Source organism: Indicator indicator, chromosome 1 (genome assembly GCF_027791375.1).
Source record: "Indicator indicator isolate 239-I01 chromosome 1, UM_Iind_1.1, whole genome shotgun sequence".
Classification (NCBI taxonomy): Eukaryota; Metazoa; Chordata; class Aves; order Piciformes; family Indicatoridae; genus Indicator; species Indicator indicator.
Window position 1 is genome coordinate 25,222,658 of NC_072010.1, and position 23,088 is coordinate 25,245,745.

At 41.3% G+C, this 23,088-nt stretch overlaps 1 protein-coding gene across 1 annotated transcript; it reads right to left on the reverse strand.

Annotated features, from left to right (window-relative positions):
• Window positions 1–1,483: 1,483 nt before the first annotated feature.
• Window positions 1,484–21,090, reverse strand: LOC128972919 (probable tRNA methyltransferase 9B). The gene is given in 4 exon segments (XM_054389459.1): window positions 1,484–1,608; window positions 3,108–3,287; window positions 17,780–17,950; window positions 20,937–21,090. Coding segments are annotated over 4 exon segments (630 nt in total).
• Between the last annotated feature and the right edge of the window lie 1,998 nt (window positions 21,091–23,088).

Sequence of the window (23,088 nt, forward strand, 5' to 3'; positions counted from 1 at the left end):
GGGTTAACAGCCTGTTGAACTGTAAGAGCAGACATGATGGAGAGGCTCAGACCTGCAAAGCGCTGCTGCTGCTTAGTGCAACCTGAAGCTGCACTGAAAAATAAGGAGATGCTGTCAAGCCCTTCTGGCAATGAAAAAAACGTGTAAGAACTGAAGGGAATGGTGTCGTCAGAACTGAACAGCAGCAACATTTTGTGACTGAAAACTATTTTCTTCAGCTGCTCAACAATGCTAACATTTAGGGGGAAAAAAAGCAGCACTGCAGAGGCAGTCATTGCAGATGGAGGAGACTGATTAGCCCCTCTAGCTTTTCCACCTGCAAATACAAGATGTACGATACTGCCAATGTGAACTCCATGGGAGGAAGTAAAGGAAATGTGATTACAGATATTACATCCAAACTGAATTAAAGCTGCATCAAAAAACTCAGATTGCTGCACAGTTCCATGCTACATTTGAAAACATAATATGCACCTGCTACTGACAGACAGACTTGTGAAGAATGTACAGGGTCTTATTTCTCAAAAGCAAGTTTGATCTCTGACTGGGTGATTAACAAATCTACAGAAACAAAGGCAGGAAGTAATATCACAGACAGACCTCCCCAGCACACAAATAACCATCAGCAAAGCAGCCATGTTTCTTGACTTCCTTTTTTTGTTTTGTTTTTCTTCCAAATATTTACTCTACATTGCAACTTTAAGCAAAGTTACTTACCTCAGTTTCTTTACCTGTAAAGATCAGATCATGAATATGATCTTCTTTTCAAAAGGAGACTGTAGATCAAATCCTAGCATGGCATGCCAATATAAATAAACGTTTTCTGTTGACTAGTTGTGGTGGGTTGAAATTACCCCCCAAAATAAAATTGCCAGACCAGCTCAGATGGAAGAAAGTGAAGCTATATTTAAAAGTGAAGCTATATTTAAAAGCAAAGCTATAATCTAGAAATATGAAATGCAATGAATATGTACAAAATATACAATATTTACCTGTGTTTACAATTTATAAGCAACACAAGAACCCCCCTGGACAAAACCAGGGGGCTACCAACAGCTTTCCCCTCTCTGCTCCCTTCCACCCTGTACAAGGGACAAAAGAAAAGAGGAGAAAAGCAGAGAGTAGCTTGTTAGTACTTAGCCACAACAAGGAAACGCAGCCAAGGCCAGCAAGCCAGCAGAAGCAACGGGCTAGTATCTGCTAGAGCAAAGAAGCCAAAAAAAGAGAAAATCAGTTTATACATCTAACTTTATGTTAGTTGTCAGACCAATGGGATTATTTAGACCTTATCATTGTTTTTCTTTTGCATACAATGGTAATTTATTTTCATTCTATAACTTTCTGCACAAGATCTGTGGAAAATTTCCTAGGCATCAGCCACAAAAATGGTCACTGGAACACTTTTTAGTGCTATGCGCCTACACTGCTCAGATTTAAGTGAGTTGTCGTAGTTTTGCTGACAGGGAGAAAAAGCAACCCAGGCTTAAGCATACATGTCAAGCTCCCTTTTAAAAATCTTCTTTTCTGGGGGTGGGGCGAAGGGGGCTGTGTGTTCATGTTGTGGCATATACAAAGGCAAATATCTCCTTCCTTTTTTTGCCATGACTGCTACAAGACAATGAAAAAGACCCCTAGGCTATGACAGTGTCATGAGTTACTGCCTCTGCCATGAGGGCTCTGTACACCCAGTAATTCTCATAAAAGACTGTCTGTCTGGTATGACTAGAACTATCACATAAGCTGACAAAGTGAACTGTAATAAAACAGTGCATCTTTCAATTACTTTCTGCGTTATGTTACATCAAGTGGCACCACACAATAAATTTCAAAATAAAGAGTTGGCATGAATGATTATGTAGTTATAAATTAATAACAAGGATGTTTAATGCACAGCTAAAAACTAATCCAGCAATCACCTCCCAACTGTTTTTTACTTATTTTCAAGTAACAGAACTCAGCTGGCAGCCATTTATGAAAAGGGTCACTGTGCTAAAATGTGCTCAGTCTGAAATTATAACTCTAGGAAAAAAATTCAATAGAGACGTATTTGAAGAACAAAAATCAAGGAAAACAGAGTCACAGAACCTGAGACTTTCAAAGCAGTCTCCTCCTCGTAAGTCCCCCTCTCCCCGAAACAAACTCAAGGCTATAAAAAGCTTCAGGAAAGATTTTCAAAGTTACTGAGCTTTCAAAAGGAAGAAAGCCCCTAAGTGTTCATCGTGCATTTCAATAAGGAAATTTCCCCTAGATCTTCCACACTTCAATCTTTTCTGCAGTCACACATCAATTGGTGTGGTCAAAGTATGAATGTGTAATATGTACCTCAGGAATGTAATGCTCTATCAGATGAGCCAACTCCCCTTCCTTAAAAATATGGCAGTACCTCAGCCAGATCCCACCAGGACCTTTCTGCTGCTGACTCTGTGTGGCTTGGTGAGTGCTCAGTGACTGCTTTCTGCAGACTTGAAGAGGCTGATCTCTTTTTGTTCTGAGGCTGGCAGAAAACTCTTTGTATTGGGTGATAGGCTATTTTAAGTTCTTGTCTGACAGCTAATTCTTTCTGATGTGAAATCAGGTCAGGTAAATACACTCTGTTGCAATAGAGAAGAGTATATGCAGCCATAGGGAGCTGTATAGTGGCTTGCCCTAATTCTGAATAGCAACTTCTTAAAGCCTTCGAGCAGCATGACATGGGCAGGAGGTTTAATAGCCACTTCAAAAGCTGTTTTATTTTCAAAGCTCAGTTTGCAATGGAGAAAAAAGTTAGAAACGTGTTTTGGAAAACCACACTCTCTTTTTTTTTCAACTTTTTTCCCCTCTGTTTAATTCATTCAGCTGAATGCCATATTTGCAGTATGTAATGAGCTATTCTTGGTGCCACTGATCACCCACATCTAATACCTAGTCGAGTGATCTTGAGAACAGACACCATCTCAGAGATTTCTCTAGCACGATGCATGGCACTTTTTTCTCCCCTCCACAGGATGAGCTCCTTGCTGTCCTGTGTACCTCTGAAGTTCCATCCAGCTTGTGACAGGGTGGGTTCAAAGCCATCTCATTGTCCTTGTGAAGAATTGATTTTTGCACTCCATGTGAGCAAGGCTCACCCGAGGAGCAGGAAGGAGGTGAAGGATTCCAGGGAACAAAGATGTCTTGCTTTTCAAATCTTCTCTGGTTTTGCTCCAATGCCCACACATATATCATTATCTGGCCTCCTACTCTCAAGATGCATGCCATCTCTTTTATTGCTCACACACGTCTCTCTTCTGTTGAAAAATGGTGAATCGCTAGAACAGAACAGATAAGGTGAATAAATATCCCTCGAGGCACTAATGAATACAGAGTATAAGGACAGGGACTGGCTCTGACACACTGGCAGCTGGTGGTTTGCACCACAGGAATATATCATTTATCTTCCATTGTGTTATGTGTTACTGTACTATCTCTAACATCTCTAACATTGTACTATCTCTGGCTCTAAAGAGTTCATAACACAAAATATAGGAATGCTGAAACAAGTGACGTGCTTCTGATCAGCAGTAAACAACTCAACAGCCTCATTTTCTCAGTGAAAGGCTACCACTCGGTCAGAGGCAAAGCAATCTGGCCCTTTTTCACCCTCACTTAATCACAGAATCACAGAATGTTAGGGGTTGGAAGGGGCCTCTAGAAGCGGAATCATAGAATCATAGAATGGTCTGGGCCAGAAGGGACCTCCCAAGGTCATCTAGTCTGACCTCCCTGCAGTCAGCAAGGACATCCCCAACAGGAGCAGGTTGCCCAGGGCCTTTTTGAGCCTCACCTTGAATATCTTGAGGGAATAGGCCTCAATCACCTCCCTGGGCAACCTGTTCCAGTGTTCTGTCACACTCATAGTTACAAACTTGTTCCTAACATCCAATCTAAATCTGCTCTTCTCTAGTTTGAAGCCATTGCCCCTCATCCTGTCACTGAAGGCCTTTGTAAACAGACTCTACCCATCCTACTTCTTGGCCCCCTTCAGGTACTGGAAGGCCACTATTAGGTCTCCCTGGAGCCTCCTCCAGGCTGAACAACCCCAGCTCCCTCAGCCTGTCCTTGTAGCAGAGGTGCTCCAACCCCTTGATCATTCTCGTGACCCTCCTCTGGACCTGCTCCATCAGGTCCAAGTCCTTCCTATACTGAGGGCTGCAGACCTGCACACCTCCAGGTGAGGTCTCACAAGAGCAGAGTAAAATGGCAGAATTCCCTCTCTTGATCTGCTAGCAACGCTATCAGCTAGACACCCTCCTTAAATAAAGAGATACTGAAAAACGGAATAGAATAACACATTACAATATCCTGGCATGACCTGTCTGTCCCCCTTAGACTTTCTGTCTTTTGGAGGACTTTGTGATTACCTTAAAGGCACCTGAGCCTCAAGACCACTGCAACCTTTCCTCTTGACACCCACCCTTCAGATATTTACATATGTTGATAAGATCCCCTCTGATTTCTCTTCACAAGACTAAACAGCCTGAGTTCTTTCAATCTTTCTTTGTAGGAGAGATTTTCAAGTACCCCAGTCATTGTCATACCTCTCCATTGGACTCCCTCCAGTAGATCTCTCTCTACAGCCTGAAAGAAGTATTTCTGAAAGACTGAGGCCCCACATGGTTTTTAAAAGAGCTGTGCTAATAATCCTGCTGCTGATCCTCATTAAAAAAGGACTATGTTAAAACGTCCTGCATGTTTCTCCTCCTATATTGACAGATGTCAGTTACAGAGCAGGAAACATGAACAGTCACTATGAGATACATTTATATCATCAGCATATGGGTGAAAGACACTTAGTAAACTACCATTTGTCTACTTCTGCTATTAATAAGCATATATCATGCTTGAGAGCTCCCCATACCACACAAACATGTGACGTGGAGAACATCTCATCATTAAAATGGTGAAACTCAGGTGCTTGAGGCAGAACTGACTTTAAATGTGACTCCCAATTGAATACAAATTTTTGCACTGTAAAGGAGACTTTTGGTTCCAGGCTTTAGAAGGAATTTTCCCAATGGCAGCTCTGCAGGTTGGCTTCTGCTCTCAGACAGGCCAGCTTACAGAGCAATTCCCAACAGATGTCAAGGTTGGTTAGATCTTGGTCCACAGTAGAGACTTCAGCAAAATTTCAGCTATATTGATGGAATGTTACATGAGAAACAAGAATAAGAAACAATCCTTGAAAGGCACTAGAATGGAAAGGGCACATATTAATAGAAGTAGTGACATTTATGCAACCTTACTTTTATTTTCCTCATTGAAAATCTGTGCCAGTTTGGGCAGATATTTCTACCTGTGCCACTTACAATGACAAATCAGGTTTTGGTTAAGATCTTGAGATGCTGATTTAAATGTAAAACTACAGATCTTTCAAGGAAAAAAAAAATGGTGCAAGCTTTTGATTCTTTCTAGAAACATAACTATAGAAAATGCTAGCAGAAGCCCTGTATGTGCAGCTTCTCTGTGTCTGGCAGGGTGGCCATTCACCATCAGATTCATTTTGCCTCAGAAAAAGAGACACTTTACAATTAAAAGAAGAACAGCATGCAGCCCAGCTGAGATAGGAAAACACTCTCCCTGCAATGAATGATGCATTCAGGGCCTCAGTGGCAATGTGAGGATCAAAAGGCAAGCTTTGAAGAAATAGGGTCTTTTAACATTCAGCTGCTCTGCCTGTATGTTTCACTTGTTTGAGATGAACATTAATGAATTCCAAAAGCTCAGGTCTCCTAGCATGAGTTGAGACGTTGACATTGAAAAATTATAGACTTTTTAATTAAAAAGGCATCAAGGATAATTTAAGAAATTACAGTGTATTAATAAAATCTCACACTGAGCAAAACTTAAGTGTTGTCAGGATAAATTAGTCAGAGAATTTTAGAAGCTATGGGTAATATATTCCATTAAAAAAAGCATAACTCAAGGAAACAGAGCATCTGCATAGCACAACATCACACTATCCTGAAATCACAGATTATCACTGCACAACTGGTTTTAATCAAAGCCAAACCTGTCAGGCTCCAAGATCACTACATAGGCACATTTACCTAAAGCAGGTGCCTTATAAAAAAAAAAAAACTTCCATTTTTTGACATTAAATTCCTTCTATGCTGAAACTGTGTTTAAGCTGTACTGTAAAGGTGCTGTTTCAGAGATGGAGCAGTTCATGTCAGCTGGCAGTAAGGCACAAACACTCATGGGGGCCTGATTGCTGCCCAGCAGTGACAAGAGCCTGCTTCCCTCCCCTCTAGTGGAAATGGTTCAGATCTGCTTCTCCTGCAGTTTCTCTCAAACTGACAAGTAGATGGCACTGGGCATGGTATTTCATAGAATCATTGAATGGTTGGAGTTGGAAGGGACTTTCAAAGACCATTTAGTTCCGCTATACCAGGTTGCTCAATGCCCCACCTAACCTAGCCTTGAGCACTTCCAGGGATGGGGCACACACAGCTTCTCTGGGCAATTTATTCAGGTGTCTCACCATGCTCACTGTGAAAAATATCTTCCAAATATGTAATCTAAATCTACCCTGTATCACTTACAAAACAGTGCTTCACTCCAGTCACTACAGGCCCTGGTAAAAAGTATCTTTCTGTCTTTGTTAAAATCCCCATTTAAACACTGAAATACTGCAGTAAGGTCTCCTTGGAGTCCACCAGTGCTACACCTTTCTTACAATCTTTCAACATGGAAGGGAGCTAAGGAAAGGAAAGAGGGAAGAGAGGGAAGGTAGGGGGGAAGGGAGGGAGGAAGTAAGGGATGGAAGAAGGAATTTGGAAGGGAAGAAGGAATTTGGAAGGAATTCAGAAGGAAGAAAGGATTTTGGAAGGAATTCAGAAGGAAGGAAGGAATTTGGAAGGAATTTGGAAGGAATTCGGAAGGAATCTGGGTCGAGGCAATCCCAAGCACAAATACAGGCTGGGCAGTGAGTGGCTGGAAAGCAGCCCTGAGGAGAGGGACTTGCAGGTGCTAGTGGATGAGAAGCTCAACATGAGCTTGCACTCTGGGCTTGCACTTGCAGCCCAGAAAGCCAACCAGATCCTGGGCTGCATCAGGAGAAGTGTGGCCAGCAGGTCAAGGGAGGTGATTCTCCCCCTCTACTCAGCTCTGGTGAGACCCCACCTGGAGTACTACATCCAGTTCTGGAGCCCCTAGTACAAGAGGGATATGGACATGCTGGAAGGTGTCCAGAGAAGGGCCACAAGGATGATCAGATGATGCTGGAGCACCTCTCCTATGAGGAGAGACTGAAAGAATTGTGGCTGTTCAGTCTGGAGAAGAGAAGGCTCCGAGGTGACCTTCTTGTGGCCTTCCAGTATCTGAAGGGGGCCTACAAGAAAGCTATGCAGGGACTTTTTAGGCTATCAGGTAGTGATAGGACTAGGGGGAATGGAATAAAGCTGGAAGTGGTAGATTCAGACTGGACATGAGGAAGAAGTTCTTCCCCATGAGAGTGGTGAGAGCTTGGAATGGGTTGTCCAGGGAGGTGGCTGAGGCCCCATCCCTGGAGGTGTTTGCAGCCAGGCTGGATGAGGCTCTGGCCAGCCTGATGTAGTGTGAGGTGTCCCTGCCCATGGCAGGGGGGTTGGAATTAGATGATCCTTGAGGTCCCTTCCAACCCTGATTGATTCTGTGATTCTGTGAATTCAGAGGGAAGGAATTCAGAGGGAAGGAAGGAATTCGGAAGGAAGGAATTTGGAAGGAGGGAAGGAAAGAATTCAAAAGGAAGGAATTTGGAAGGAGGGAAGGAATTCAGAAGGAAGGAATTTGGAAGGAAGGAATTCAGAAGGAAGGAAGGAATTTGGAAGGAATGAATTTGGATTCGGAAGGAAGGAATTTGGAAGGAAGGAATTGGGAAGGAAGAAAAGAAGGAAGGAAGGAAGGAAGGAAAGGAAGAAGGAAGGAAGGAAGGAAGGAAGGAAGGAAGGAAGGAAGGAAGGAAGGAAGGAAGGAAGGAAGGAAGGAAGGGCCACAAAAACAATGAGAAGGATGGAACACCTCTCCTATGAAGAAAAGTTGAACACGTTGGGGTTGTTTGGCATGGAGAAGAGAAGGCTCCAGGCCTTTCAGGACTTAAAGGGGGCCTATAAAGAAAGATAAAGACAATCCAATCCTTTTTTTTTTTTTTTTCAGCAGGGCCTTCTCAGAAGGAAAAGGGGCAATGGTTTTAAACAGGAAGAGAATAGATTTAGACTTGATAGACCTGGAGACTGGTGAAACACAGAAACAATTTGCCCAGAGGGCTGGTGGATGCTCCATCCCTGGAAGGTCAGGTTGGCTGGGGCTCTGAGCAACCTCATCTAAAGATGTCCATGCTCACCCCAGGGAGGTTAGACTAGATGATCTTTAAAGGTCCCTTCTACCCCAAACATTCTATGATTCTGAGATTCTATAAACAGTTTGCACCTTTAATCATTATAAGAACCTTTACTAGATCATCCATGTCCTTCCAGAGATTGAGAAAACCTGAATTTCATGCAGTATTCAAGATATGGAAGCACTGGTTATTTAGTTTCTACTATTCTTCTGGATTTTCACTTTTGTTCTTAACTTTTGAATATTTTTTGACCAGGTTTGAACACTGAATTACTATTTTTCAGAGCAATGAAAATGAGTCTGATAATACGTCAATAGTTTCTTCCTGAATAAGAACTGAGGGTACCACTGTGCCTGTACACTTTGCTAATTTTTTTTTTGCTATTTACATTACCTAGGATTTATCCACAAGTACTTTTCTGCAATTTTGCACCCAGTCATTAGTTTTATGTGAGACTTTTTTTTTTTGCAAGTCTTTGCAGTCAGTAAAACCTAAATAACTCTATATCATCAGCAAAATCTATAACTAGCCCATTCATTTCACTTGTAATTGTAAATTACACCCTTTTTATAGGTGCCTTACACCTCCACTAAGTATTCAACACTGAGTCTTTCAGTACTTTCAACACTCATCTGCTAACATTTTGCACTTCTGGCTTTCCTTTTCAATTTTTCCTAAGAGTTTCTTTTTCTAATCAACTGTTAAAGCATTTTTGTTCCTAGGAGTTTTGATCATGGTCACATTAAATTCAGTGAGAGAATCTAGTTCTTGCACAGTTATTGATATGGGCCTGATGCACTGTTTCAGACTAATATGAGTTGTTTCCCTTTTGTGGGTTCTTATAGTAATCTTTCCAGGAGGCTTCATGCCCCTGTGTATCATTTACACAACCTACGTACAGATAATTGTGGTTTCTCAATATTGTGTCTTCCCCCCTCACAGCCCTCGCAGTCTCTCTTAATAACCTGTGGTCATTTTGCTGAAGTATATCAGAGTTAGTGACACATCCCTATTCCTACACTGCTCTTCTCTGTAGCTGTCTGCTTAATACCGTTTCTCCCAGAAGACTGTCCTCATGCTTTCTTCCACAGAAGAATATTCAGAGCTTTTTTAGCTCTCATGCCACCTGCGTAACAAAAGCTAGAGAAACCCCATAAGTTCACCACAAAAAGTCTTTAATGAACAGTGTGATTAGCGTACTAATACCATGCCATGCCAAGTAGGATCACATTCAAACAGACCATTGCAACTATCACTGTGATGGTTTAAAACTGTCTTTTTAATTCTTCTTTACATAGCTCGAGCAGAGAAGATGAAGGAATGTAAATAAATCACTATTGGGTGTAAGAAAGTAAAATAATGATTATTCTAAACACTTCCATTGGAGAGAGAGAAATGTTTAAGAATTATTACTCAAAACAAGGTTGGGGAGTTTGGGCAGTTTGCAGCTTGCTGGGCTGTCTGGCTGCTTCTTCTTCTTTTCTGGCTGAAGATAACACACTGACCTTGGTAAGCTAATTCTAACACCCTCTCTGCTTCTTGACTCTGCCTTCTGCCAGGGTGTCTGGGGGGATTCCTTCTCTGGGGGTGGGGGAAGGCCCCTTGGGGAAGAGGTCTCCCTGGGGGAAGCAAAGGGAGCTTGGTTGTGCTTTTCTCCTGACAGTACATATTTGTAAATGTTGTGAATAGTGTATAATTGTACATATTCATTGCACTTCATCATCGATTGTAGATTTGCTTGTAAATACAGCTTTCATTTGCTTCCAGACTGAGCTAGTCTGGTTTTTGTCAGTGGGGAGGATTTCAGCTCTCACACTGTTACACAGACACATATCAACACGACAGTATTTGGGGTGAGCACAGATGCTTGTTCAAAACCACCAACAGCTCTCTTCAGCAGGAAGGCCTGACTTGGTGGATTAACAGTAGTTATAAATCAAACACACCTTTTTGTTTCGGCCATGCATTCCCCTAGTGTGCCTAAAAGTCAGTGCAAATGAATTCTGTGCCAGGTACTGCTCATTCACACCACATCTCTTTAAATTTAAAACTGAAAGACTTTCCATAACTGAAAAATACACAATGCAGTGTTAGATTTCCAAGGGAGGAGGTGAGGAGGAAAGAATAACATTTCAAAGATTCTTCTCTTCTTCATTTCATAAGAATCTAATTAATTGCTCCTTTTATTAATTTAATACTGTGACTAATCCTCCTAAAGGGGATTATTTAGAACAAGCAGACAATGCAAGATTTTTGTGTCATTCATTTTTGTGTCATTCAGCTGTCGTCAGAGAACAAAATTGAAAGCATCAACAACTTTGTCTGATTTTTTTTTTTAGAAGTAATTTTCAAAATTAATATTTTAGGTCAGTGATTCAATTTAAACCCTGTAAAATGGCAAAAAGAAATCTGTGTAATCAAAAATTGCTTTTCTCTGCCAAATTTCTTTTCTCAAGCTAAATCCCTTCAGAGACATTTGGAAAGTATTTAAGGATCACAGAATCCTTATCTCGGAGACTCTTTTGTATATACACTTCAGATGTCACTTTATCTCTATCAGCTCTAATAACAGGAACAATTGAAATGTATATAGAAGGCATGATTATAAGTTAAATGATTTTATTCTCTTCATTATAGTGATATCAAAAAATTAAAAGGGGAGGAAAAATATCAATATAACAAAGAATTATTTAAAATAATTAGTCAGCAAACTTCAAACATTGTTTCCATTAAAAACTTTTTCCTATTAAAAACATAACTCTGTAATTGCTAAAGTTGGAAAATTTGCTCCTTCTTTTCTTTTCACACATTTATGAGTAGCGTTAACAAATGAATTTATAAAAATCATTATAATTATAAAATTTAATTAACTTATTAAAGCCTTGATTCAGGAACATAATTATATGTTTAATTTTAAGCATCTGAGTAGCTGCACTGGCTTCAGTGGGATCACTTCTGTGATTACATTCCAGTTAATTCTGAAATTTTGCTTGTCACAGTAGCATAGAAGTGGGGACACTGATAGCTAAAACCAGCAAAAGAGGGTAATAAAATAAGGTCAGGTGAAACAGTTCTCATGAAGCCACTTCCCCCACCTTGCCCTGTGCCATGCTCTGAGCTTCACTCTTTCCAGCCAGAGTAGCATGGCTTTGCCTGGAGCTGCTGCCCCAGTCCCTCTGGCTGCTGTATACCTGGGCTTCATCTGGCAGGCTCTGAGAACTGTCTCTGTCTGCAAGCGCCATTTAATCTTATGCAGTTTACATCACTCAGTCCCTGCACACAGAGGAAATAATGCAGGCAGCTGCTGTCTTTCCTTCCCTTCTGGGTGTGCTCCTGTGTGCTGGTCTGCAGGATTAAAGCTCTCTTTCCACCTCTTTTGGGCTTTTTGGCTCCAAGGGATGGTGGTGGTGGCAATTTTCTCCACCCAGTGCAAAAGAGTGTTGAAGGACTAGTGGACATCCCCAAGTATTGGAAATGTGGTTTTGAAACCCCTCTGGCTGAAGAAGGAGATGAATTTAGTTCTCCTGCTTTCTGGATGAATACCCTGAGGACTTAGCTGCACTGAAAAGAGAAAAGAGAAAAAACAAAACAAAACAATACAAAATGGTGGCAAAATCTCTACAATGCTGTTAGACACCAACCCCAAAAGAGGTCTCAGCTTAAATGTGCACCCAGCTCAGGTGTCTGAACACCATTCTGGATCTCAGTGTCTTACTCAGCAGGAGAATAAGCTTTTTGGTAGTACACTGAAACCCTTATCCTCCAGAGCTTGCTTGCAGGTGACAGCACAAACCTGTCAAAACCATCACAGTGATACTGCTCATCCATCCCTCCTTCCAAAACCACTCTGAGAGCACAGGGGACAACAGCCATCCTTGACCAAGTTGTGCAGACAGTGAGAAGATGCCGCAATTTCTAATGACACCCGACAGCTGGCCAAGACCTTGCAATCACACATCATGTTGTTAAGAACATGTAGTTGAGATTTAAAACATATATACTGTCAACACAACAGTGATGAGAGCACAGATAGCTGGTTATGGTCTAAAATAAGTGATTACATTCAAAAACGTTGAGCAGGCTGTGGGATGCTACTGTGAAAATTCAGCTAAATGCAGGAGTGTATATGGAGTTTGCACTAGTTCTGTGCTCCAGTAACTTGGAGCAATAGAGGGAACTGTAAGGGGCAGAGCTCACTCTGTTGTGATGCACATTTTTGTAAGAAAAAGAAAGTAAATCATGTTCTCTGACTTGACCCCATCCTGAGATAAATATGTATCATCCACTGGAAATAAACCTAGGATGTTTTTGATAATTCAATTATAACTTGCATGAAAATATCAGTGCAAGGAACACAAAGCTTCTGCTTTACCTGAGATAGAAATTAGGTTCCTTGTTGATGAGAACTGCACCAATAAGACAATGCTGCCTCTTGAGGACCCCAGTGAGAGCAATGGTGTGAATGATAAAGCTGTCAACCACAGGCTCTGATTGTCCTATGGAGCTTCTCTGTATTGCTAAGAACTTGTAATTACTCACTGAGAAATACCTGCATTATTCACTTTAAATAAAACACTACCAGTGGTGAGACCAAAGCTGAAATCAGGGCTTGCAGACATCTCAGAAGCAGCATGGGTACTCTGTGGGTCATCTCATCAAAACCAGAAAATCCCACTATTGATGTCATTTCTCCTGTTTCTGAGACCTCTTGTGATATTCAGATTTTATTAACATTTTGCACCTCTGAGTTCCATCTGGGAGGAGATTTCACTGCTGTGAGAGAAGCTGTATTAACATTAGGCAGCAATGGGTTATAGGAGAGTCAATGGATTTATCTCAAAAAGGCCAGGTGGCTTTTACCTTAAAATCAATTTTCCAGCTCCAAGGCAGAATTAAATACTTGGCCCAAATGTGACCCAAATTGGTCTAGCCAGCTCTTAAAAATGGTCTAATACCTGAGGTAAATAACCTTTGCTGCAGGTTAAGATGATTTTTTTCTTCCCATCAAATAAAGAACAGCTTTCTGTAAAAATCATGTATGTATTTGAAGATTATTGTATTTGCCTCTTTTTTTTTTTCTTTTGTGACTAACCAAACAAAATACCTTCAGCTTCCTCTAATAATGCAGGTTTTTCTAAATATCAGTTATTTTTAAATGTCTCCATGTTGATTACATACTTTGTAAGGCAAGGTCCCCACAAGCTGATATGATACTTCACCTAGGTTCTCAAAAGTACGAAATGAAAGAGGGTGTCTCATTCTTCTGCCTTCTATGAAACTGCTCTGTCACCATACCCCAGAGAGGTTTTGCTCGTTTTTGTAACAGCATGACACTACTCACAAGCATATGGTCTATGGTCCATCTTGCATGGACATTATTTCTCATTTTGTTGACTGAATGTTTCCATCCTGAGCATGGTACATTGTTGCAGACACTGTCCTGCGGGGACCTGTGCCCAGCCTGTGATTCTCTAGCCAGGGAATCAGACACTGGGAGGAACAAAACAACAACATTCCTAAGGAAACCATTCCTGCAGAAGCCAACCTCCTTACATGTTGGCACCTTGGATTGGAACATGCTACAGAAGCCACCTCCTTGACATGCTGGCACCACTTATTGGGAAAAGATTTTAGCTTATATATGTGGTTGGGTTTTATTGGTTAAGTGGTAAGAAAGAGAATTTAAGCAGCTACTCAGAACAATACAGGAGACTGGGGTGGGGGGGGGGAGGGTGTTAGGGCTTCTCTAGGGACTTCTACTTCTGTTATCTACTTCGTCTGTTAAGGGTCTCCAGGACTTCTGTTAAGGACACTCTTAGACTCTGTAATAATGGGAATTCTACAACGCAGTAATAAAGGACTTCTGAGAGGACTTCTGAGACTCTCCACTCTCTGCATTTCTGGAATTCTGCTTGCAGCAGTGGAAGAGTTTGTGCCCCTACATGCATCATCCAATGGGACCCAGTTATCAGGGGATACTACTACATCAGCACCAGTCCCCTGAAACAGGGGGGCAATAGTACATCCCTCTTGATAACTTCTGTACCTTTCCTTGTTGATTTCAAACAACTCCCATCTTCCAAAATAATTTCAGCCCTTTCTACATAGGAGTCATTCACAAATTGTTCAGTATGCTCTCTAGCCTGCCATTGAAGTTATTAACTAAAATTTTGTATAGCAGTAGATGTAGGGTGGGTCCCAAGAGCATCACCTTTGAAATGTGTCCTGATCAGGCAGTGAGCCACTGTTCCATTTTGAGAATGATTTTTTCTTTTCCATATTCTTAGCTCTATTCACTTAATTTACTCACAACAATGACATGAGAGTCAAACCATATCATGTCATCTTCTGCTGCCCTGTCCATCGGGATGATTACCCCATCAAAGAGAGAAAGCAGATTGGCTTGCTCCTGACAAATACATGTTGGCTGTTCCCCATTACATTAGTATTCTGTAGGCTTAAATAATTTATCCTATTTAAATGAGATTATTTAAATTATTTATTGTAGTATCTTTGCATAAGTATAAGTGAGGCTGGTTTCCTTTTGATGTCCTTTTTCTCTCTTTTGGAAACAAGTATTATGTTTGCTTTTCTTGACGGAGCTCTTACAGATAACTACTAGTTCACAGTAGTTTAAGATTAATTTCATGACTGGTTAATAATTTCTGTAACCTAATTTATCTAAATATTCTTTAAGTAAGTTGATATTTCTTTCTTATGGTCTAAACTCATGTCCACTGGTTAGGACTCTGCTAACTTGTTGGTGGCTACTACTAGCTTTTTGAAAAGACCAAAGAAAACATGCAACTTCCTCTGTCATCTGTTATTTCCTCTTCATTCCTTTCTGTTTTCCTCTTGCCTCACACACAGTTATAAAACCCTATCCTAGTTCTATTTCATGTTATGCTGTAGTCATTCTGATTTTGGTTCTTCACATAATCCCTTGTAATTATCGCTGGTCATGGTTTTTTGTTATTTCTTTGCAATTTCTGTGGCACTAAAGCATTCCTGATGTTGCCATACCAGACCCCGTTATACTCTGCTTTCCACTGAGACAAATAGCTTGTTGTGCCTTTAACATTCATGTAATTTTCTGACCATAGTGACTTTTAGCTGGAAAAAAGTTTAAAATTGGAATGTAATCCCAAATGACCCTGTTGCCACTTAAGGCTTCAGGGCAAAACCTCCTGGGACAGATTTTAGATTACCTGCCTCTTCTTCCTCCCTTCTCCCCTGTAGGGGAAAAATAGGCAGGGAACTAAAAAAGGGGTAGACAAAACAACTTACATGGATTTGGAAGATAAAAAGGTATTTTTTAACAGGAAATAACAGGTATTAATGAATAAGGAACATACAGAGAAAATAAGGGAGGATATATATATACAACCCAATCTCGGATGGCCATGGATTCCCCCAGATGAGGATGGATTTCTCTGGAGGTAGGCACCAACAGGTGGAGGTAGGCTGCACCACATGGTCAGCAGGAAAGGTAACTACAAGGCTAAGGCAAAAAGAGAGCCAGACCAGAACTGCTGCCTCCACCAGCCTTAAATAGAGGATGGAAGAGGAGGGGATAAACCCGCCAGCCAGGCCTCAACCCACAACAGATCCTTAGGAAAAACAGAATTCAGGAGCAATGGCAGGTAGTACCTATCATAGTACCATAGAATCATTGAAATGGTATGGATTGGAAAGGACCCTGAAGATCATCTAGTCCCAACCTTCCTGTCATGGGCAGGGACACTACCACCAGATCAGGCTGCTCAAAGCCCATCCAGCTTGACCTTGAACACTTTCAGGGATGGGTCATACACAACCTCTCTGGGCAACCTGTTCCAGTGCTTCACAATTCCCCCAGTAAAGAACTTCTTTGCATCTGATATAATCTACTCTCTTTCAGTTTAAAGCCATTACCCCTTGTCCTGTCACTACAAGCCCTTGTAAAAAGTCCCTCTCTTGCTTCTTTTAACCCTCCTTAAGGTGCTGGAAGGCTGATATAAGGTCTCCCTAGAACCTTATTTTCTCTAGGCTGAATAAACCCAACTCTAGGCTTGTTGTCACAGAAGAGGTGCAGCAGCCCTCTGATCATATTTGTGGCCTCCTCTGGACTCACTTCAACAGGTCCATGTCCTTCCTAGGATGGGGACCCCAAAACTGAATATAGTACTCCAGCTGGGCTCTCATAACGGCAGAGTAGAGGGGAAGAATCACCTCCCTTGACCTGCTGATCACTCTTCTTTTGATGCAGCCCAGGATAGAGTTAGCTTTCTAGGCTGCAAGTATACATTGTGGGGTCACACTGACAGTCTCATCAATTCATATCCTCAACTCCTTCTCTGTAAGGCTGCTCAAAATCTACTCATTACCCAGCTTGTATTTGTGGTCGGGACTGCTTTGACCTATGTATGGGACCTGACACTTGGCCTTGTTGAACCTCATGAAGTTTGCAGGGGCTCACCTCTCAAGCCAGTCAAGGTTCCTCTGCATGGTATTCCTTCCCTCCATTGTGCTGATCTCACCACACAGCTTGCCATCATCAGCAAACCTGCTGAGCATGCATTCAATTCCATTGTCGATGTCACTGACAAAGATGCCAAAACCAGTCCCAATACTGAGCCCCAAGGAATGCCACTCATCACTGGTCTCCACTCAGACATCAACCATAGACAACTCTTTGAGTGTCACCATCCAGACAATTCCTTACCTACCATGTGGTCCACCCATCAAATCCATGTCTTCCCAATTTTTGGAGACAAGATTGTCATGTGGGACAGTGTCAAATGCTTTGCACAAGTCCAGGTAGATGGCATTGGTTACTCCACCCTTACATACCAAATCTGTAACCCTGTTGTAGAAGGCCACCAAATTTCTTCGGCATGATTTGCCCTCAATGAAGCCATGTTGGCTGTCACAAATCACCTCCTTATTTCCCATGTGCCTTAACACAGCTTCCAGAAGGATTTGCTCTATGGTCATCCTCCCTCACAAGCACGAAAATTTTTGTGTTGGCTGATAAACCATGAAGCATGGGAGTAAAACACCATATTTGGAAAGGTCCAGAAGGATTTAACACTGAGCTTTAATATGCTCAGTATTCCTAAGCAAGTTCTCTTCTATTTTCTTCCTGACAGAGCCAACAATTCAAATTTCCACCATGTGATAACGCACAAACACGGCTCTCCTCTCCTGGTTTGCACATCATAGTTTAGTTGTGCTTGGACTAGAATAAAACTCAGCTCACATTTGTGTGACTTACCCATTTTCCAGTTTTTCACTGAGTTTGCAACAATATACATTTCTTGTGCTAATATAGATAAACCTAGTCTATACAACCCAGTTGGTCGCTGAAAAAACCTGAAACTAGAAGAGGCTGCAATGCCAGCCTAAGTGGTTTAGACTCTTTAAAGATCTGGCCTATAGACACTGGCAGCATGCAGAACTTACTAGTGATGGATAGGATAGTGTCAAAGCACTCACTTCAACAAGGCAGACGGAAAGTATGGCATACCATTATTTCGTGCCCTTCATCTTGTGCTGATTCCACCAACGGGAAACAGTCACAGCCCAGTTTATGGACTTGAGAACTAATGTGAAGGTATTTGTCATTTCCACAGCCTGAAGAAATAATGAGGAGGAGAAAGAAAGGCAGATATTTAGTGTCTGTACAAAAGAAAATGTGTTCCTGACATAAGCCATGATGTATGCCCTTGGCTAGCGTAATAGCTTGAAATTCTCCACCTATTTTAGAGGAGTCACAATTGCAATGGAATTCAGGTTATTTTTTTTTATCACAGAACAATGAGCATAGACTGCTCCTTTCTGTCTAGCAGGCTCACTGCTGCGTGACAGGAGGTGTTCAAGTGGGATTGCTAGAGAGCATTTACCTTGGCCTTTCCACCACACGAGGAATCAGAAATATTTATGGTAATGATGCTACTGCAATTCTGCTTGTAATAGACTTAAAATGCAAAGTGAAAGCATTATGTAGTGGGAGCACTGAATTATTCCTGTGTATTGAAATTCTGATAGACAAACTGGACTGCTAAGTAATTAAGTCACTATTAGACCAAACCATTAAACCCATTGTTTGCTGTCTGAACTGCTGATAATTGCTGTCACCATGACAACAGTGAAGTTTCTTTTTCTGGTATCTCCAGACAGTTTCCTTTTCATAATGGAGCCTACAACATGGAAACTTACATCTTCCCAAATTGAAATACTTCTTGTGTTGAAATAAAGGGAGACATCTTTAGACAAGAACGATTTTAATGTTGGCCGTAAACCAGACATTGTCTAAATTTTTGATAATTTTTTTGCAGAATTATCTGGGTCTTAACACAAAGTGCATTTTGAAGTAGATTACTAATTCTGAAAACTTGCGCTCTCACTCACCTGTATAATAAAAATCGTAGTTCAGACTAAGAGCAGGGAAGTAAATGCATCGGATGAGCATAATACCCTGCACCATGTACAGACCTTAATTCACATCCTATTTATGGCTACGCTTACATCAAACACTAAAGTCAGTGCTCCAGATTTTCTCTCTAGTTATTTTGGAGCCTTCCAAACATTTAAGTTCCTATATTTAGGTTATCACCAGCCCATAGCACCTATTCTGAAACCCTGTGTGGGTCCCCATGCTCAGTAAGGAGCCTCCCAGTCCCAACAATCTGTTATGCCATTTGAATGGGAGATGAATCACTGCTGAGATGCAGAGAGAAGTCTCCTCTTAGCTGCCTGTCTAATACTAACTGCTGATCCCATCTCCCTGGCATGAAGACAAAGCTGGAACTCTCTCAGTCCTCCTCGTGCCTGACTTCTGCACCAGCTGAGAAGAGGTGCTGTGAAATGGTGCCAGCATTTTGGCTTATATTAGACTTTACTTTCCAAGGAGCAGAAAGAGGACTACCTTGGAGTTCGGATTGGAAGAGAACTACAGGACTTTTTCTGGTTTTCACTTTTGAAGGGAGGGGCTCTGGTATAAGCCAAAGAGCAACTATTAAATATATGTCTTCTAATTTGACACCAAAGGCTGCTTCCCAGGGATGCAGGGACAGAGAGCCCTACAGGTAGACTCCAGTTCTACATGGCATCACCACTCTTGTCAATTGTGTTTCCACAAAACTAATCTCTGGCCATGGACACCAGTGTTCCAGCAGCCTCTGCAGGCCAAAGCCCAGGAGCCAAGCCTGAGGTTAAATTACAGTGTTAACAAAGTTCAAAGTCTGTGACATTGTTAAAAATTCAATGTGATTGCTCTTTGTATGTGTTTACATTGAAAACATTGCAATATCTGCCAAGATTTGGTAGGAATACAGGTGCCATCATTTAGACTGGGATAAACTGGAAAAAGCATACGGTAAAGTTTGAATGGCACCCAAAAAGGTAGTGTTGATTAGCCCAACAATCAGTAATTTTTCTTTTTCACAAACGTTCTTATGCTATAGTAGAGAGCCTACACATATGTGTTGCTATGTAGGATTACAGACCCAAAAAGCTATTTAGAAGTCTAGCCTAAACATGTAGAAATGATGAGTTAACGCCCAGATCTCACTTGGGCAGCCAGCATGTATCCTCTCCTAGTGCAGCTGCTGAAGTAGATAGAGAGGCTTCCCTCCTACCTTTCAGACACTCTCTGTTGTGGGTTAAGGAATAGCTGTCTAACCATAGAGAGGTCCTCCTGGGGGGCTGGACAGCCTGTCCGTCCCAAGGGGGATGGCACTGGAAATTATGTTATTCCATCCCATAATGTTGCATCTTTATCTTCTATATAAACTGGCTGCATAGTCAGTTTTGGCCTTTTCCCTCTCTCCTGCTCCCAGCGTGGACTGCTCTCTCTTGTTTGGTATTTCGGGGAGGCTTTTGGCCTTGAGCAGCTTGGCTAATTCTTACTGCATCCTTTGGGCCTGGGTAGGGAGGTATGTGGGGGGCCTTTGAGGCCTGGTTTGGGAGAAGGTTTTGGGAAGGTTCTCGCCTAATGAGATCTTGGTAAAGCCCAGATTGGAGAGAGTTGGGCTGAGGCAGAATATGACTTGTTGGGTACTTTTGTATGTTTTTGTATTGTTGTATATAGCTGTGTCCCATTTAAATTTCCATTCTTTCCAATCCTGTGTGGAGTGTTTACTTTTAGTCCTTTGGGGAGGGTTAAAGAGCATCTGTCCACTCCCTAAACCCAAGACAGTCTCAAACCTTCAGGGAATTGAAACTATCACATATTTTTTCCCCAGAGTGCTCAGGACAGTGTCATGACACTTTCTTGAACCTGGCCACACACAATACATGTTGTAAGAGCTAAACAAGATTTCAAATTCCAGAGTTATCATACCAATATATAACATCAGCATCCACTAAAACCATCTTAATAAATTTAGGTTCAATTTGGTGCTTCAGTTTAGTTGACCTACTGGACTGGATATTGCAAAAAGTCAAATTGTCTTCATATACCTTATGAATGGTGGGGCAAAGAAGGAGGCAAATTTGATAGACTGGCCATTTCAACTCCCCAGTTTGATCCACACTCTTCTGCCACAAATACTACTTGACAGAAAAAGACAACATACTCAGACTGTCGTCATCGGTGACTGTCATTATTGTCACTCACCAATGTCAGCAATCAGGCTGCCTGGTTCCTGCTCTGAAATGAACTGCTGCACCTTTGGCTGTGCTCTGCAATGTTCATCATTGAAATAAGGAGCAATTTTCTCATATACACTTTGAATGTAGTCCCTCTTGAGCTGGCTTGCCTCCTTTTCCATCACCATCAAGGATATGCTAACTCATTGAAGGCCCTGAAAATGTGCTAGAGAAAGGGAAGGGAGAAAAACAAGCACTGAAGCTCTCATTACTAAAGTACATTTCCTTAAATTAAGCATTGTGACATTATTTAAGAAATAGTATTTCCAAATAGTTGGTTGCTATTAAAGGGAAATTGTTGAGGCTTTTAAAGGAATAAAGGTCATATATTAAATGGTTTTATACAATGTGTTGTTTTCCTATATAAATCTGAAAGGAATTTTATGACCTACCACTCAATGTTTTTTAAGTTCCTTATTTTATATTTTGGAAGCTGTTAAATTTTGATTCATAAAGCGTTCCATCCTTTTTCAGTCTACTCATGAAAAATATATTCTCTAAGAAGTCCTTTGTTTACAGACACATCTTAAAAAGCAGCAACTGAAAATGATGATGAATGCTAAAAGATGCTCTGAGAGGTGTAACTTCTCCTCTGCTTCATTCAGCACCCAGAAAGATCCACACAAACAGACATCCCACTGCACAGTTCATTGACATCATGTGTTAGTGTGAACACAAATCTTTCCAGCTTTCCAAGTATCTTTTTTTTTTTTTTCTTCTTTTTTCAGTTCTGGATTGATGTGATGCACTGGTATTAGCAATGCACCCATGAAAACCCTCTGATATTGTGAATAGTGTGCTGCATCCCACACCATTGCTCAGTTCACCATGAAGCTTTGTACAGAAAGGTTGTAAAAACTGTGAACTTGTTTGAACATATCTGGGCATGCCAGGATTTCCATTGATTGACTGAAGATCTGGGCCATCAAGACAGGCTGCTCTGACTCCACTCAAAGGCTGAAACAACTCCATGCAGAATAACTCGTCCTCTGAGGCAAATGCATCAATGACAGCACTTCACCCAAGATCTCTGTATTGTAGGCTGTTCATTAACCTGACTCCTGATACAGTCCTTATCTGGCCCTTATTTTGAAGCCCGTATGCACTGAAAATCCCAGCAACTCAAAAGAACTCAAAAGACTTCTGTGAGTCCTAGGCAATTACACAAAGAGAAACAGTAGAGAAGACTAAGCCCAAATTTGATCCCACAGTGTCAATAAGAAACTAACTCTGGAGGGGCTTTGGTTATGTCTTTTATTAATCTGAAAAACTGTGCTAGGATTAAATTCTGTAGCCCTCGGTGTCTTCTGTCATATCAAATATTTACTCAGCATCACTGGGAAATTGCCCAGATTGCAAGTTTTCTGAATATTCTGCCCAGCTCAAAGTGATGACAAGTACTGGAACAGAGTGAAGAAATTCTTTGGAAGATCATCACTGTTCTCTTCATGGTATGTGTTGCTAAATAACAGCCACTTTAGAAACATGGATAATAATAAGAAGACAAAAGAGTTGCCATGGTTTAGTCTCTCCTGCACTGCACTGCACTGCAGATCTTTTTAGCTTCTAGTGAGATTTAAAGCCGTCACCTTGCAAGCACTTAGAGTGGTGCTTAACTCAGTGTGTGCAAACAATACCACTGACTGAATCCTGTGAGGATATTCCAAGCACAGAGTTCACCACATGCATCACTGCATATAAGACTGGCTCTCTAAGGCAGAAGGATTTTTTTCTTTTTTATTGTTCTTCATTAAAACCAAACTCTGCTGTAGAAGCTAGTTTTTAAAAACTACCTTCAGAAAAACCCTCTTTGAAATAGCTGAAGTGCTCTACTGGGGATCATTTCAAGAGGAAGCTGATGTACTATCAAATATCCAGGAAAAGGCAGAAGGGGGCAAGAGAAGGAGAGGGAAATTGTTCTTTGGAAAAGCAACAACATAGTTTCAAAGCTTTGCTATTGCTTCATTTGACAAGAGGAAATAATAAGTGGTGAACTGATGTAAGATCACAGGAGTAAAGAGAACAGAACTGTTTCTGTTTAACTCTAGGCTTACACTCAGGATACTTCACTGAGGCAGAGGGACAGACTGAAAGTTGCTACCAGCCTGAGACACCTAATT